This window comes from Mastigoproctus giganteus, chromosome 8 (assembly GCF_048544385.1).
Source record: "Mastigoproctus giganteus isolate SK-2022 chromosome 8, ASM4854438v1, whole genome shotgun sequence".
Taxonomy (NCBI): domain Eukaryota; kingdom Metazoa; phylum Arthropoda; class Arachnida; order Uropygi; family Thelyphonidae; genus Mastigoproctus; species Mastigoproctus giganteus.
In genome coordinates this window covers 213792855-213811682 of record NC_143582.1, presented here as the reverse complement: position 1 = coordinate 213811682, position 18828 = coordinate 213792855, and the positions used below count along the sequence as shown (strand labels likewise).

The 18828-nt window shown below is 39.7% G+C and overlaps 1 protein-coding gene across 1 annotated transcript in view; it reads right to left on the bottom strand.

The window, feature by feature from the left end:
• The window catches only part of LOC150082254 (TGF-beta receptor type-1-like), a 468537-nt gene that overhangs the window by 11645 nt on the left and 438064 nt on the right, over positions 1 to 18828 (bottom strand). The window contains exon 7 of the mRNA XM_090380077.1: positions 13490 to 13771. Coding sequence (XP_090236203.1) covers positions 13490 to 13771 — 282 coding nt within the window. The remainder of the gene's footprint in view (positions 1 to 13489; positions 13772 to 18828) is intronic.

The following is an 18828-nucleotide window of genomic DNA, read 5'->3' as shown; positions in this document are numbered from 1 at the left end:
AAAAGTTTATGATTATAGATGATAAATTTATAAAAAATAAAAAGGAATAATGATTAAAGATAGCAATTAAATTTTTCATTCATGAAAAGCTACTTAAAAACTTTCAGTTTTCATTTACAAGATGTATATTGTAAGCAACATTCCTCATAATTATTTGTAATGCAGCATGTAGATAGCTCATGGTGATAGTTTTACAATTTGAGAGATCAATGCCTTTATAGAGACCTTTGTCTTTTTATTCAAATTTTGTCGGTTTTACAAAAAATGAAGGCAAATGCTATAGATAGGGTGTGAGTTGTACTTACAGGATCAATTCAGGACCTGAAACAAATGAAAAAAGTTTAGCGTTACAGCAATTACTGATCTTAAAGGAAGAGTTCAAAATGACTTGAATACATGCCTGAACATCTTTCATCATGAAAACATGACACATTCCAAAATTCCAGTATTAGCATTAGCAAAGGCATATAATGCAAGAAAGCAAGCTTATACATCATCAGCCAAAGAAAAACAAAAAAAAAAACACCCAACTCGTTTCACCCATCCACTCGCTCCAATTGTTTGTCTAGTTCTGCCTTGAATCTATTTAAGCTATCAACTTCTACAATTACAGATGGAAGTTTCTTCCAGCAATCAACAACCTCGTGGCTAAAGGCAACCTTCTGCACATCTATCCTACAACTGCCTTTGCTCAATTTGAATTTATGCCCTCTCAGGTGATTATTCTGAGCAAGAGGAAGAATCCCATCAGCATTGAGCATGCTCAAACGATTCAGGGCCTTATACACCTCAATCAGATCACCTCACAGGTGCCTAGTCTCCAGACACTGTAATTTGAAAAACTTAAGCCTTTCTTCATAAAAGCAACCCTTTGTTCCATTCACTAATCTGGTTGTCCTGCTCTGTACTTGTTCCAGCAGTGCTACATCCTTCCTAAAATGCGGCCTCCAGACCTGTATACAGTCCTCAAGGTGTTGCCTGAATATTGCCTTTTACAAGGGGATAATCATCTCCTTATCCCTGCAAGAAAAATTCCTGTATATCATTGACAAGACACCATGAGCTACTCTTGCACACCGTCTGCACTGCTCAGCTCAGAAAACTTCATATCTGACTGCAAAATTACCCTCAGGTCCTTTTCATTCTCTACCACTTTCAGTGTAGTACCACACAGTTGATATGTTACTCTTGGGTTACTGCTTCCCTTATGCAGTATTTTACTTTTGTCAATGTTAAACTTCAGTTGCCACCTCTCAGCCCATCTCCTCAACTTTTCTAGATCCTGCTGCAGCAGCATACTGTCATTAGTGTCATTAACAATCTTGCCGACTTTCGTATTGTCTGCAAACTTAGACACTAATCCTGATATATCATTATCAATATCATTAATAAATACAGAAAACAACAATGGACCCAACACTGAACCCTGACGGACTCCACTAATAACATTAGTCCACGATGAGCAGTGTCCATTGATTACCACTCTCTGTCTTCCCCCCCTCAAACATCCCTTTATCCATAGCAGCAATTTGCCTCCAATGCCACACTGCTCCAATTTGTGCAGCAGTCTTCCATGTGAAACAGTATCAAAAGCCTTTCTAAGATCCAAATATATGATATCAAAGTTATCATCCAGTTCTTTTGTGACTGCATCATAGTATCCAATAAAATTGGTCAGGCAAGACTTTCCCTTAACAAAACCATGCTGTTTCCAAGCTATAACTGAAGTCTTGTTTAGATGATCATGCACGGCTTCTTTAACCAGTGCCTCCATTAATTTTCTTGGAAAATAAGTTAAATTCACAGGTCTATAATTACTTGTGTCAGCCTTTGATCCTCCTTTGTAAATTGGGGTCACATTTGCACATCTCCAGTCTATGGGTACCTCCCCTGAGTCCAAAGAAGCTCTCATAATTATGGCTAAGGGTTTGTTTACTTCCTTTGCTGTCTCCTTTAATATAACTGGATAGATCCCATCCACCCCGGGTTCTTTTCTATGTTTATCCTCAACAATTCCTCCTCCACTTTCCTCTCAGTTATTACAAAATCATCCAGCTCAATGCTAGAGTTTACTACACCTCTGGCATTCCCCTTCCTGAATAACTTCTCATATGTGAATGTAGATGCAATATACTCGTTTAGTTTGTTAGCCACCTGAGCAGGATCCTCAACTGTTGAAGCATCAATATCCAGAGGACCAATCTGATTCATCCCTTTCCTTCTAGAGTTTACATAGGTAAAGAACTCTTTTCTGTTTTTCTATGCATCCTTTGCCAAGGATTTATCATAATATGCCTTTGCCTGCCTAATCTTCTTTGTGACTTGGTTACAGACCAGCTTATATCTATCATAGGCTTCCATGTCACCCATTAATTTATATGTATCCCATGCATTTTTCTTCTCTGCCATATGTCTCATTACGGCGCCTCCGTAGCCAGGTGGGAAGGAGCAGCAGTGTGTAGCACACGCTTCTTGATTAGACCGTGGATCGAGCCCGTCATCACCAAATACGGAGGATGCGGAAAGGTCAGGGAATGACCACCGCATATCCAGGAGAAATATGGCCTTAGTTGCTAATGCTCCTAAAAACCAAATAACAAAAAAACAAACAATATGTCTCATTAGTTCATCTGACATCCATTTAGGCCTAAACCATGAACAATATTTCTTATTTGGTATGCAAAGCCTAGTAGCTTCCAAGATAAGTTCTTTGAATGCTACACATTTTGAATTTGCTGTTGGTAACATCATCAGTTGGTTCCACTGTATAGAATTTAAATACTGTGTTAGACCATCATAGTCACCTTTACGAAAGACAAAACCCTTCCCATCTCCCAATGCTTATGTCACACCAAACTGACTCAACGCTGCACTGTCCAGCGATGTCGAATGGCTTCACTTCCTTGGATTTTATGTGTTTCTTAACTAATAGCATAACCCCTCCTCCCTTCCTATCTTGTCTATCCTTTCTGTACACATAAAAAAAGTAAAGAGCAGCCATTATCAACCCACTGCAGGATGGAAGCCTCCTCAACAATTCATGCTGAGGGAAATAGACCATAATCTGCCACGCTTGTCCAGTGCAGGTTGGCAAATCGACCGTATTCAGCAGTCAGGGGCTTGAACCCCGGCCTACTCAAAGAGGGCGTGCTACTGCACTCGCGATCCTGACCACTCGGCTATGGAGGCCTTTCTGTACACATTGTACTCCCCAAATTCCAGATCTGCATTCCTTATATCCTTATATCTGTGTGACACCACATCTCTGATATCCCAACAATATCTGCCTTTGATATTGTTGGGATATCAAGTGGATCATCAACAGTTGAACCATTGATATCAAGTGCACCAATCTGATTCATCCCCTTCCTTCTAGAGTTTAGGGTTGAATTTGAAAGTGTCTGCAATTCTGCCCAGACACGATAGGAGGGAGTGTATGATGAGAGCCCTGTCGATCAATTCGGCCCTGGAAAGATTGTGCAAGGCTGAAGGGGTAGAATTTTTTTCAGCCTGGTCTGTACTTGTTAACAGGAGAGACTGCTTCTACAGGGATGGAATACACTTAAATAGAAAGGGTGCAAGAATGTTTGCTGATGCTATTGAGGCAGTGTTAGGTGGGTCGAAAAACTGCTAGATTGGGGGAATACAAGGACTAATAGATTAACAGTAGCCATAGCAGAGGCTACTGTTAATCTATTCTTGCACTGCTTCTATTGGAATGAGCAGCAGCTTGGAAAATAAGAGGCAGGATATTTCAGAGACTGCTGGGAGTCATTGGGGTACAAGTAAACACATGAGCTGGTGCATGTATACTTGTGTATACACCAATGCTAGGAGTTTGGTAAATAAATTTGATGAATTTGAGGTATTGCTCAAAGCATAAAAGGCGGATATTGTTGGGATATCAGAGACGTGGTGTCACACAAATATAAGTAATGCAGAACTGGAATTTGGGGAGTACAACGAGAAAGGATAGACAAGATAGGAAAGGAGGAGGGGTTATGCTGTTAGTTAAGAAACACATGAAATCCAAGGAAGTGAAGCCAGTCGACATCGCTGGACAGTGCAGTGTCGAGTCAGATTGGTGTGACATAAACATTGGGAGATCAAAATTGAGAGTACGAGTGTGCTATTGGCCTAATGACTCTGATGAGTATAATAAGAAACTGTCATGAGCAAGAAATAGAGTGGGCCAGTAAATCAGAGAGTCTTATAATCGGGTATTTTAATTTCCCAGATATTGACTATAATTTGTGAGTTGGTCACTCACACACTAGCAAGGCTTTTGTGGATTTATTAGATGATTTTTTTCTACATCAGCATGATTGGGAGGCAACTAGAGGGAGCAATACTCTTGATTTGATTATCAGTAGTGATTCTTCATGCATTAAGAATCTGCAGATACAGAAACCACTAGGTGGCAGTGATCACAGTGTGCTGAAATGGGATTTACTCAAGGAGGTAAGTACCATCAGGGGTAAAGGGAAGGGTTATTGCTTTTGCAAAGGCGACTACGATGGTCTGAGACAGTATTTAAATTCTATACAGTGGGACCAACTGATGATGTTACCAACAGCAAGCTCAAAATGGAAAGCATTCAAAGAACTTATCTTGGAAGCTACTAGGCTTTACATACCAACTAAGAAATATTGTTCAAGGTTCAGGCCTAAATGGATGTCAGATGAACTAATGAGACATATGGCAGAGAAGAAAAATGCATAGGATAGATATAAATTAACATGTGACACAGACGCCTATGATAGATATGTTGATCTGTAACCAAGTTACAATGTAGGTTAGGCAGGCAAAGGCAGATTACGAGAAATCTTTGGCAATGGATGAAAAGAAAAACAGCAAGGAGTTCTTTACTTATGTAAACTCTAGAAGGAAGTGGATGAATCAGATTGGTCCACTTGATATCGATGGTTCAACTGTTCATGATCCTGCTCAGGTAGCTAACAAACTAAATCAATATTTTGCATCTACATTCACACATGAGGAGTTATTCAGGAAGGGGAATGCCACAGATGAAGTAAACACTGGCAGTGAGCTAGATGATCTTGAAATAATTGAGAGTAAAGTGGAGGAGAAATTGTTGAAGATAAACACAAGAAAGGCACCTGGGGTGGATGGGATCTATCCAGTTATATTAAAGGAGGCAACAAAGGAAGTAAGCAATCCATTAGCCATAATTATGAGAGCTTCCTTGGACTCAGGGGAGGTACCCACAGACTGGAGATGTGCAAATGTAACCGCAATTCACAAAGGAGGATCAAAGGCTGACACAAGTTTCAGTAATGACAGTAATGGCAGTGTGTACTGCAACAGGATCTAGATAATTTGGGCAGATGGGCTAAGAAGTGGCAACTGAAGTTTAACCTTGACAAATGTAAAGTACTGCATATGGGTAGAAGTAACCCCAGAGAAGCGTACCAACTGTGTGGTAATACACTTAAGGTGGTAGAAAATGAAAAAGACCTGGGAGTAATTGTGCAGTCAGATACGAAGTTTTCTGAGCAATGCAGACAGGCTGCCAGGGCAGGTCATGGGATTTTGTCAATGATATATAGGAATTTTGCTAGCAGGGAGGTGATTGTCCCTCTGTATAAGGCAATGGTCAGACCATGCCTTGAGTACTGCGTACAGGTCTGGAGGCCTCATTTTAGGAAGGATGTAGATTTACATGAGCGCGTACAGAGAAGGGCAACAAGATTGGTGAGGGGAATGAAGGGATCCTCTTACCAAGAGAGGCTTAATTTCTGCAAATTGCAGTGGCTGGAGACTAGGCATCTGTGCGGTGATCTGATTGAGGTGTATAAGGCCTCGAATGGGTTGAGCACGCTGAATTCTGATGGGATTCTTCCACTTGTTCAGATTACGAACCTAAGGGGGCATAAATTCAAATTAAGAAAGGACAGATGTAGAACAGATGTGCGGAAATTTGCCTTTAGCCAGCGGGTGGTTAATTGCTGGAACAAACTTCCATCTGTTGTTGTGGAAGTTGATAGGTTGAATAAATTTAAGGAGGAACTGGACAGGCATTTGGAGGGACTGGTGTGATTTTTTTTTTGGCTGATGCTGCATAAGCTCATACACTTGCTTTCTTGCATCACATGCCACTACTACAAGTAATTATAGACCTGTGAGTTTAACTTCTGTTCCAGGAAAATTAATGGAAGCACTGGTTAAAGAAGCACTGCAGGATCATCTTGAGAAGAATTCAGTTATAGCTCAGACACAGCATGGTTTTGTTAAGAGAAGGTCTTGCCTGACCAATTTGATTGGATACTATGATGTAGTCACAAAAGAATTGGATGCAGGGAATAACTTTGATATTATATATTTGGATCTTAGATTTTGATACTGTTGCACATGGAAGGCTGCTGCACAAATGGGAGCAGTGTGGCATTGGTGGCAAATTGTTGCTATGGATAAAGGGATGGTTGAGTGGCAGAAGACAGAGAGTGGTAATTAATGGACACTGCTCATCGTGGAGTCCCTCAGGGGTCAGTGTTGGGTCCATTATTGTTTTCTGTATTTATAAATAATATTGATGATGGTATATCAAGCTTAATGTCCAAGTTTGCAGATGATACAAAGGTTGTCAGGGTTGTTAAGGACGCTACTGACGCTATGCTGCTGCAACAGGATCTGGAAAGGTTGAGCAGATGGGCTGAGAGGTGGCAAATGAAGTTTAACATTGACAAATGTAAAGTACTACATATGGGAAACAGCAACCCCAGAGCAACGTATCAACTCTGTGGTACGACACTGACAGCGGTAGAGAATGAAAAGGATCTGGGGGTAATTGTGTAGGCAGATATGAAGTTCTCTGAGCAGTGCAGACGGGCTGCAAGAGTAGCTCATGGTGTCTTATCAATGATATACAGGAATTTTTCTAGCAGGGATAGGGAGGTGATTATTCCCTTCTATAAGGCAGTGGTCAGGCCACACCTTGAGTACTGTATACAGGTCTCGAGGCCTCATTTCAAGAAGGATGTAGAGCTGCTGGAACGAGTACAGAGAAGGGCAACAAGGTTAGTGAACGGAACGAAGGGTTGTTCTTACGAAGAAAGGCTTAAGTTTTGCAAATTACAGTGTCTGAAGACTAGGCACTGGCGAAGTGATCTGATAGAGGTGTACAAAGCCTTGAATGGTTTGAGCATGCTCAATGATGATGGGATACTGCCTCTTGCTCAGAATAATCACCTGAGAGGGCATAAATTCAAATTGAGGAAAGACAGATGTAGGATAGATGTGTGGAAATTTGCCTTTAGCCAGCAGGTAGTTGGTTGGTGGAACAGACTTCCATTCCTTGTTGTGGAAGTTAATAGCCTAAATAAATTTAAGGCTCAGCTGGACAGGTATTTTGGAAGAACGGAGGGGTGAAGTGGAAGGGGTTTTTTTTTTTTTTTTTTTTTGGCTGATGCTGCATAAGCTTGCTTTCTTGCATCATATGCCTCTACTAATGCTAATGCTAATGTTTACTTAAATAAAGAACCCTTTGCTATTTTTCTTTGCATCCTTTGCCAAAGATTTCTCGTAACCTGCCTAACCTCCTTTGTGACTTGGTTGCAGACCAGCTTATATCTATCATAGGTGTCAGTGTCACCTGTTAATTTATATGTATCCCATGCATTTTTCTTCTTTGCCTCCTGTCTCATTTGTTCATCTGACATCCATTTAGGGCTAAACCTTGAACAATATTTCTTAGTTGGTATGCAAAGCCTAGTAGCTTCCAAGATTAATTTTTTAATGCTTCCCATTTTGAATCTGCTGTTGGTAACATCATCAATTGGTCCCACCGAATATAATTTAAATACTGTCTCAGACCACTGATTCGTAAAGGTGTGAGACTGTGAGGTGTCGCACACCTTTATGAAAGCAAAAATCCTTCCCTTTACCCATGATGGTAGTTACCTCTTTCAGTAAATCCCACTTCAGCACACTGTGATCACTGCCACCTAGTGGTTCCTTTATCTGTAGATTCTTAATGCATGAAGAATCATTACTGATAATCAGATCAAGGGTATTACTCCATCCGGTTGCCTCCCGAACATGCTGCTGTAGAAAACAATCATCTAATAAATCCACAACAGCCTTGCTATTGTGTGAGTGACCAACCCACAAATTCCAGTCAATATCTGGGAAATTAAAATCCCCGATTATAAGACTCTCTGATTTACTGGCCCACTCTATTTCTATGTACAGTTGTTTATTGTACTCATCAGAATCATTAGGCCTATAACACACTCCTACTCTCAATTTTGATTTCCCAGTGCTTATGTCACACCAAACTGACTTGACACTGAGCTGTCCACCAATATCGACTGGCTGTACTTCCTTGGATTTTATGTGTTTCTTAACTAATAGCATAACCCCTCCTCCCTTCCTATCCTTCCTGTACACATTGTACTACCCAAATTCCATTTCTGCATTCCTTATATCTGTGTGTGACACCACGTCTCTGATATCCCAACAATATCCGCCTTTGATGCTTTGAGCAATACCTCAAATTCATCAAATTTATTTACCAAACTTCTAGCATTGGTGTACATGCAAGTATACATGCACCTGTTCCTATTCTTAGCTACCCTAACACAACCCATGTATTTACTTGTTCTGCAATGACTTTCAGCAGTCTCTGAAATTCCCTGCACCTTGTTTTCCAGGCTTCTGCTCATTCCAATAGAAGCAGTGCAAGAATCACTTTCACCTCTGCCAGTGGCTACTGTTAATCTATTAGTCCATGTATCCCTTCCAAGCTAGCAGTTTTCTGACCCGCCTAACACTGCCTCAATCAGCAAATATTCTTGCACCCTTTCTGTTTAAGTGTATGCCATCCCTGTAGAAGCAGTCTCTCCTGTTAACAAGCACAGACCAGGTTGAGAAAAATTCTACCCCTTGAGCCTTGCACAATCTTTCCAGTGCTGAATTGATTGACAAGGCTCTCATCACATACTCCCTCCTATCTTGTCTGGGCAGAATTGCAGACTCTTTCAAATTCAACCCTAACTCACTGCTTTTTTTTGACCATTGACCTGTACTTGTTAAGTAATCCCACCGGTCTCCTACTCTTAATATCATTAATGCCAATGTCCACAACAATATCACCTTTTGAGCCCTTAAAAAATGATATCTGCTCTACAAGATCATCAACTTCTGCCCCTGCGGACATATCCTGGTCCCTTTCCACCTATCCTTTTTGCACAATATATTCCCAGTTTCCCTGACAATAGGGTCACCGACAACAACTAGTTCCTTTGGGATCAGTGCATTCTGCCTTGGGCATTGGTGCTGTGTTACGTGAAGTTCAAGTGCAAGCTCTGGCATTGATGTGGGCAGCTGAGAGCTTGATGGACCCTCAAGTTAAATTCTTCAAGGAGCATCTACCCTGTCACGCAAGCTCTGATATAGACCCATAACAACGCTGAGTTGGTGCCAGATTTCATCACACTCCTTACACTGCGCACACAAAGACATTCCCATTGGTAATATTGTCCCGTTCCTGACTGATCCACAAACATATAGCCAATCCTAATCATATAGCCAATACGCTTGATCTTTTTCTCACAAACAACCCTTCTAAGTACACGGTCGAAGTGAGAGGTCCTTTAGGCACTTCGGATCACAACTTGGTGATTGTCTCTTCTCCAATGGAACTTTTATCTCATGGCTATTCCCAACCTCGTGTTGTTTGGCATTACAAGAATGCAAAATGGGATGACCTGCGAGACTTCTTTTCTTCTTTTCCTTGGTCGGATTACTGTTTCCAAACTTCTGATGTCAACGTTTGCTCAGATCGTGTCAGTGAAATTATTCTTGCAGGAATGGAATCCTTTATCCCACACTCCTCTTTAAAATCTCGTCCTTTATCTAAACCTTGGTTTTCCAATTAATGTGCTAAGGCTGTTCAAGAGAAGAATGTTGCATATCGTAATTGGCTTGTTTCTAATTCTTCAGTTTCATTTTCTGCCTACACCAAAGCTCGCAACAATTGTAAAGCAGTCATTAATCAGTCCAAACTAGAGTTTGAACAGGCTAAGAGTAGAAAACTTGCTTCTTGCCCTAATGGTAGCCGAGCATTCTGGTCTCTTGCCAAAGCTATTGGCCGCAACTTTTGTCCATCTCTGCTCCAACCTCTGTCCAAACCAGATGGTTCTGTTGTCACTTCAGCCAAGGATAAAGCTGAACTTCTAGCATCCCATTTTTCTTCCAGCTCATGTATTAATGATCTTGGTAAAACACCTCCCACCATTCCCAACACGCTCCATTCAATGCCTCCTGTGGTCTTCTGACAAAAGGATATCAGAAGGATTTTGACGAATCTTGATGTTAAGAAAGCTCCAGGTCCTGATGGTATTTCTCCACTTGTTCTCAAAACCTGTGCTCCTGAACTTATTCCTATTCTTTGCCGCCTTTTTTCACTTTCTTATTCCAAAGGTGTTTTTCCTTCTGCTTGGAAATTTGCTCATATCCAGCCAATTCCTAAAAAGGGTGACAAATCCCTCCCATCCAATTATCGTCCCATTGCAATTACTTTTACTCTTTCTAAAGTAATGGAGAAATCAATTAACTGCCAACTCTTAAACTACCTAGAAACCTTCCGTCTGATCAACGATCGCCAGTATGGATTCCATCAGTGTCGATCTTCACTGGTGATATTCTGGCTTATGTTACCCATTTATGGACTAATTCAACGGAAAGGTTTGGTGAAACACAAGTAGTTGCTCTTGACATCTCAAAGGCTTTTGATCGTGTTTGGCATAAAGGTCTTCTAAACAAGCTTCCATCTTATGGTTTGCCAACTGTTTTTAGTAATTGGTTATCCAGTTTTCTCTCTGATCGCTCACTGAGGGTGATGGTAGATGGCTCTCTGTCTTCTAACGTCTCCATTAATGCCAGTGTCCCCCAAGGTTCAGTTCTTTCCCCCACTCTTTTCCTCTTGTATATTAATGACCTTCTTCCATTGACTGGAAATCCTATCCATAGTTTTGCCGATGATAGCACATTGCATTCCACTTTCCATTTTGAGAAACCTTGTCCTGCTCAATCAGCTTCAACTTCTCGAAAATCTGCTACCAATTCCTTAAATGCCGATCTTCAGGTAATTCTCCAGTGGGGCAAAGACAACTTAGTTGATTTCAATCCTTCTAAAACTCAGTCTTGTCTTATATCTCGCAAAAAGGATTCTTCTGCTCCTTTGCTTATCTTTAGTGACACTCCGATTTCTAGGCAAAATGATATATCTCTTTTGGGGATTACCCTGACTTCTACTCTCTCTTGGCACAAGCACATTACAAATATTGCTTCTTCTGCATCTAAAAAACTTGGTTTTCTCTTTTGCTCTCGGCGTTACTTTTCTTCCAAACAGCTGCTCACTCTGTATAAATCGCAAATCCGCCCTGCCATGGAATATTGTTCTCACATCTGGGGTGGTGCCCCCAAAACCTCTCTCAGGCTTCTTGATTCCATTCAGAAGAGGGCAGTTAGGTTAATTAATGATTCATCTCTAACAGAGTCTCTCCACTCGCTTTCTCATAGACGTACTGTTTCTGCTGCATGCCTCTTCTACAGATACTTCCATGGGCACTGTTCTTCTGAATTGGCTTCTATAATTCCCGCTCTCTCTTTCAAAACAGTCCGAACACGTGCCGCCACCAGCCAACATCCATTTACTGTCCAACTTCAAACCCACAGAACCAACTTTTCATCTTCCTCATTTATTCATTCAACTGTCGTTTTCTGGAACAACCTTCCTTCATTCGTATTTCCTTAAAATTACAGTCTACAGAAGTTCAAGTCCAATGTCAACAAATATCTTCTTTCGTCTTTTCAACCTCCAACCCAAGCACGGTACTAAGTACTATAGGTTCTAATACCTCTCGTGTTTGGGGTTCACATAAAAAAAAAAAAATAATGAAAAAAAATAAAACCATCAAACAAGCAGTACATTTCAAAAAGCTGTTTTTCAGAGGACAACTGCCCCCCCCCCCCCCTCAGTTCTCCCCTGAGCCACAGCACTCCCATTAGCTTGAGCCTTTTGCTTTGCTGCTCTGGTCTGAGTCATGATTTCGATTCAATTTCAAATAAAATTTAAATTATTGTTCGTGTTCAAGTGACACATTCAAAAATTTCAGTATACTGTTCAGATTTGCTAGCATTCTTTTTCTACATATTGGTGAAGCATTTCACTGTCAGTGGATGTCACATAAACAATGGATTTCAGATGTCCCCACAGGTAAAAATGAACTGGATTCACATCCATCAAGCAAGCAGACCACACAAAAGGGGCTCCCTGGCCTGAGCTATCTGTTTATCAGGGAACTGCTCATACAAATAGTCTCTGAACATTCCATTAAAATAAGGAAGAGCACTGCAATGCATAAATCAGTGTTGGAGAGCAGTAGGAACTCCATCTAATAAATCATAAATTATTCCTTAAAAAATCAGAACAGGATTCTCCATTTAATCTTCCAAGAAAAGCAAGAGTACTGATTAAGCAGTCAGCAATCATTTCTGCTCATACATTAATGTTAAATTGTTGCTGATTCCTTGACTGGATGGAGGATGCGGAAAGGTCATGGGATGACCACCGCATATTCCCGGAGCAATATGGCCTTAGTTGCTAATGCTCCTAAAAAAAAAAAAAAAAAACCTTGACTGAATGCTGGCATGTGGATGTTCTTCTGACAACTCAGAAGTGCTGTGAAAATTAACACAGCATTTCTTCTGAAGCCAGCCTCATCAGAAAACAATGTAACTGTTGCAATTTTTAAATGTTATACGGATAAAGCTGTTGTTTCCATAAAATTCTCCACACAGTTATATGTCCTACACCCTCTACTGCAATCCTTTGGGTGTTGTCACCAGAATTTTCTTCCATGTGATTGGAAGACCCAACAATTCTCATGCTGATATGTCTAGCACAATCTGAAACTTACTCGTTAAATGAGCCTGTATCTCTAAGGTACCACTGTGTTCTCTGAAAGGTCTCACCTGACAGACAATGATTTGAAAACCTTTCTGCAGATAGACATCTTTCTATGGCCATATTACACTCAGCAATTCCATACAAGGGATGCATGTCTGTCATTTCTCGGTTTGAATCAACCTCCATTTGCACTTCAAATACTGATTTTACAGTAAGAAGTTACACAAACAATAAAATATGGTTTCAAAATAAATTTGGACTATATATCAGAGTAGTAATGAACTTTTATTTTTAAGCACATCATGAATGTTTTCACTTACAGAGACTAGCAGGCAGTTGGTCTCTGAGTTGGTGGTCTGTTGTGACAGAGCAGCAAATTGCAGAGCCCTGGATGACAAGGATTAGTGTCCCCCCAACCCTTTCTTAAGGAAGAGAATTACATTTAAGAATTTAAAAAGCAAGAGGTTTCAAACATTTTCTCCCTGAAACAGGCAGATCTTAGTATTTATGGTTTCGATTTTATCCTGAATTTTACTGAAATTATACTGAACTTACCACTAACATTGCATCGTCTTGCAATTTCCCACAACACCAATCCAAAAGCATATATATCAGCCCTTTTGAAGGAATCAAAATGGCTAAGATTTAACGTTTCATCTAATACTTCAGGGGCCAGATAACGCTTAGTCCCCACTCGTGGATTGGGAGGAATATCTATCGAATTAGATGCAGAATCAAAACGTACAGCTAACCCCAGATCAGCAATAGCACAACTTCCATTAGATTTGACAAGAATATTCTTGCTTTTCAAGTCTCGATGGGAAATAGCTGGCTTACCTATAATACAACATATAAAAAAATTTAAACATACAATGCCATTTTCTCCAAATAAATATATAAATATGACAAATAAGATTTATTCCTCATTAAATAGAATGAACAAAAATTCCATTACACTAGCCATGGTGCCATGTATCTCATTTCAAAAGATTGCAAAGGATTGTTTGAACAGTACATACTGCTCAATTTACACTATACTTGATAATGAAAGAAATTACTCTTAGAGGTACTTTCAAATTACATTGAAGCTTACTTGAGGCAATCTGGTCTTCACTAAGTTAGTACTACTGAAGGCTGCTAGATTTGTGAAACAAAATACAAAAGCATATAGAACAAAATACAATTAATAGACACAATATACAGTTGAAATGCAATCTTCCACATGAAGGTAACATGATATAAGAGATAGAACACTACACTAAAAGAATTTTGAAGTAAAAATAATTTATTGAACAACTGTGCTACTCTTAGAAATATAGGCCAAATGAAAGAACAACTATATACATTAGACTATATAGTTGTTCTTTCATTGGAAATTATTGAAATTAATTTTTCATTTCATTGGAAATGAAAAATTAAATAAACAGGAGGAAGAGAATCCTTCATCCTTCATTTTTGAGAGGCAGCACCACTGTTTAATAAATAATTTTTTACTTCAAAATTCATGCAGTGTAGCATTCTACCTTTTATACTTCTTATAATTAATATAATAAAAGCAATTTTATCTGTCAGGATTCCATCTTATCAGGAACCACAAACACATAACAAGTCTCTGACAGGGAATATCGAAACTGACATATGCACAAGTACCACCTTTGAGGCTAAAGGAATCATACAGTGAATAATTTGGGCAACTGAGATGAGCAGTAGTTGAATCAACTGATAACTGAGATTCTGTCAGAAAGAGTACATGGGGTTTGGCAGACTGCAAGTAGAAATGGACATCGCTGAAATTAGAATTGAGACCACGTATATTTGTGAAATTAACTAGGAAGGGTTTGGGAGGTTTAGATCTTTTCGCAGATAAGCTTACTCTATTAGTTTGACAATCCATGGTGTATTCAATAGTAAGAAAAAGTGTGGGGGGGGACATGCTGTATGAAGTAATGAAATTTTTGGATAGGGTGTACACATGGTAAAGATATACCCAGATCCTTGACATGTTGTTGTTATTTGGTTTTTAGGAGCATTAGCAACTAAGGCCATATTGCTCCGGGATATGCGGTGGTCATTCCCTTACCTTTCCGCATCCTCCGTATTTGGTGGTCACGGGCTCGAACCCCGGTCTAATCAAGAAGCGTGTTACGCACTGCTGCTCCTTCCCACCTGGCTACGGAAGCGCCTTCATCCTTGACATAATGTGGCCCCGACAATGCCCCCCCCACATACATACTACTCGGACTCCCTCCAGTCACTAACTGGCAGAGTAGAGGTAGCAAGATTATACACTAGCTAATCCAGAAGCCTCCTAAAGAGTTACCAACATGTTCTGTCCAGTGTGCTAACTAGCGGCTGGCCTGCGAACACCGTTTTTAGAGCTGTACCCTCGAAATGTAAGGAAGATTGGATCTCGCCATGATGTCCATCATAACCTCAAAAGTCATCAGTCATACTGCATGATGGAAGAGGTGGGGAAGGGCCGACCGGAACTTAGCTCTGGAGACTAAACATGGGTCCCACCACTTCAAGCCTCTAATAAGCAAAGTGGTGGTATTGCACTGGTTGGTGAGAGTCATCTACCACCTAGTATGGCCTGGTAACATAGAGGGGGTGGCATTCCTCCATGTGGTGTGGGCGCCACACCTTGACCCCTGCTTACGTTGGTTCACACCTGGGTGGTCACCCATAGTGTGCCTGTGTATAGGGGTTACACCCAAGATTACTAACAGTCCCACCATTGTGAAGGTGCAAGCAGAGGATTTGGCTGGCATAGACCATCTGGACTTCACCGAAATTGGGTCCACTTGACTCGAGTGTCACCCAAATATCAGTTCCATCAGTGTTTTAGACTCCCAGGTAGCAAGTACAGCTTGTCTGGCATATCTGAGAGAATGTCTGTGACAACCTCAAGGACCAAATGTGAGTTATCTGAGAAAGTTAATTTACTCAATCCTTTAACACCTTAAACACTTCAATCTGGTCTCCTTGCAGTTGCCTGGTTTCCAAGTGCTACACAATTTGCAGTGCTGAAGCTTTTTATTGTAAGAATACCCTTTTGGGTCCTTGATTAATGTTGTTGCTCTCCTCTTATAACCATCCTTCTTAAAATGAGACTTCCAGACCTGTATGCATTACTCAAGATGCAGCATAATTGTTGCATTATACAATCAGCTCCTTGTCCTTACTATCAAAAGTTTTGTATATCATTGAACAGAACTCCACTAGTCTGCACTGCTCAGAGAAGTTTTTGTCAGACTGTACAATTACCCCCAAGGTCTCTTTCATTCTCCTCCACTTTCCACTTTGAGTGTAGTACCATCCAATTGGTATGTTATTCTGGTATTACTATGCCCATATGCAGTAACTCACATTTATCAATGTTAAACTTTAATTTACACTTCTCAACCCACCTGCCTAATTTTTCTAAGAGATTTTTAAATAATGTGACAGATTTTCATTATTTTAAAGAAGTTTGAATGTAGATGATATGCCATACACAGTGCATCAAAAAAAGTAATGAGAATAAAATCAAATAAGGTAAAATATAGATAAGTAAAATATTTCTTACTCATCTCCCTCAAAATAGTCCCCAAGGGACCAAATACACATGTTACGGCATTCACTTTGGAAAGACTTGGAAAACTTGTCTGTTGTATTTATTATGGTATTTATTTCTGTTGTCAAATTTTTCTGAATGTTACAAACACTGAATGTTTTAAACATTATCCCCGACCGGGGTAAAGTGTCTGCCTGGCAACCCAAAGGTCACGGGTTCAAATCCTGCTTCGTGCTTGGATCAGAGTAAAATGCAAAAACTTTGGGAGGTGCATTACGGCCACAGAAGCTGATGCACTAACAAAAAAAAACAAAAAAAAAAACACTATCAAATTGACATCCTTTCAATCTCAATTTAAATTTGGAAACAGAAAAAGTCTATTGGAACCAAGTTAGAGAGTAGTGGGGGGATCGGATGAGCACTGTAACCTGCTTGTGAGCCAAAAATGTCAACACATTGATCACTGTGTGAGAAGGCATATTGTCATGCAACAGCTACCAACCAACTGTTCCAAATATGGCCCCATGCACTTGACTCTCACCAACAAATATTTCAATACCCCTAACACTGGTAATAACAATAATTCATTAATTAATTAAGTCAATCATTTCTTCTGAAATGAATTCCTTTGTGACTGAAAAATGCAATCAGCATGGTTTTGATGTGTGATTTCTGTAAAAGTGAACCTTTTTATATGCCTTGGTCAGCTTTGTTATTGCCATTCTGCACTTTGTCATTTAGTTTCAGGATCACACTGGAAGTGCCAACTCTTGTCCCCAATAAGAATGTTTAGAAAACTAGGTTTGCTATCAGCTGTTTGAACAAAATCTTTGTAAGCATCCAATCATCTGAGTTTTCCCTCATCATGCAAACAGTGTGGAACAAACAACAAACTTAGCAGCAAATTTTTCTTTTCCAAAGTATGTAAATTATAGACCTTATTCACTTGTTACATAGCACACTCAGTGTTAACTGACAGTTACTTGCTAGTAAATTGTGCACTTTTTGTATTCCAAATTGGGGCTGCTGGTCATTTTTAGTCATTAACTTCAAGGATCATCTTCAAGGATCATCAAAATGCTTAAACCATCGATATGGTTGGGACAGGACCTTGTCCCTATGAGCTGTTCATAACATTCTGTGTGTTTTAATGGGACTTTTTCCCAGCTTTACACAAAACAATGTTGATCTGTTGTTCCATTCTTTGATTTCTGATGGTGATATCAGACACAAGGAATAAAGAATATCCATGCAAACAAGCAACTTAAGGCCTGGTTTGGGGTGGGGGGATTTACACTCTTATGCTTCTCTAGTGTGCTCTCCCAGAGGAAAATTGGCATTATATATATATATACAGGAACTCCCAGACTTAAGTAATACTAAGCTTACACAAATTCTACTGTATGTAAGTTTTTGCTGGCCGATGCAAACTGAAAGAAATATGGAAATGTATTTTGCATCTGTAGGGATAAATGGAGGTATTATGAAAATATTGTAATGTGAACCCAATAACACATTGTGTTTTTTTTTTTTTTTTTGTAATTCGTTCCAAGTCCTTGGAAGTTGAAAATTTCGCTATATTACTAAGCTATTTATCTCTCTAAAAAGTCATATTTATAATGGAAATTGCACTACACTTTCATCGTTATCATCTCTTCCCGTTATAAGAAATAATTTTGAAGGCCTTTGTGATATTTTTCTAAAGCACGTTTCTGGAGGTCAAGACCAAAAAACAATAAAAACAATTTGCACTTTCCAGTTTACTGGGCTTTTCTGTTAGCACAATCTATAATAAATGGGTAGCAAACTCGATCGTACTGCATTTGCCATAATCCTGATAACTCGAATTCTGTGGGTTTTTACGTTATAGCATTATGGTGAAATGTGTTCCCCTTCACTGAAATCTTCAATCATATAAAAAACAAATTTTTAGAAACTTCTCTTCATTCCTATTTATGTATTACAATAGTGAAGGGAAAGGGACCAGCGGAAAGTGCAAGTGGTGGCAGTGCTAGGAAACCAAACAAAATTGATTTAGAAATGAAGATGAAAGTGATTAACAAGTACGAAACAGGACAAAGTTTGTCATCTATTGCAAGGGAATTAGGTCTCGCTGCTTCAACAGTGAATACTATTTTAAAGGACAGTGCACATATAAAAGAACATTTCAAAGGATCAACGCACTTAAGATCAACAGTGGTCACAAACCTGCGTTCAGGTGCTATATCGAAGATGGAACAGCTATTAATAATATGGATGGAAAATCAGATTCAGAAGCAATGCCCCTGAGTTCCAATGGCCATTCAAGCAAAAGCAACATGTAATTATGAAGATATTA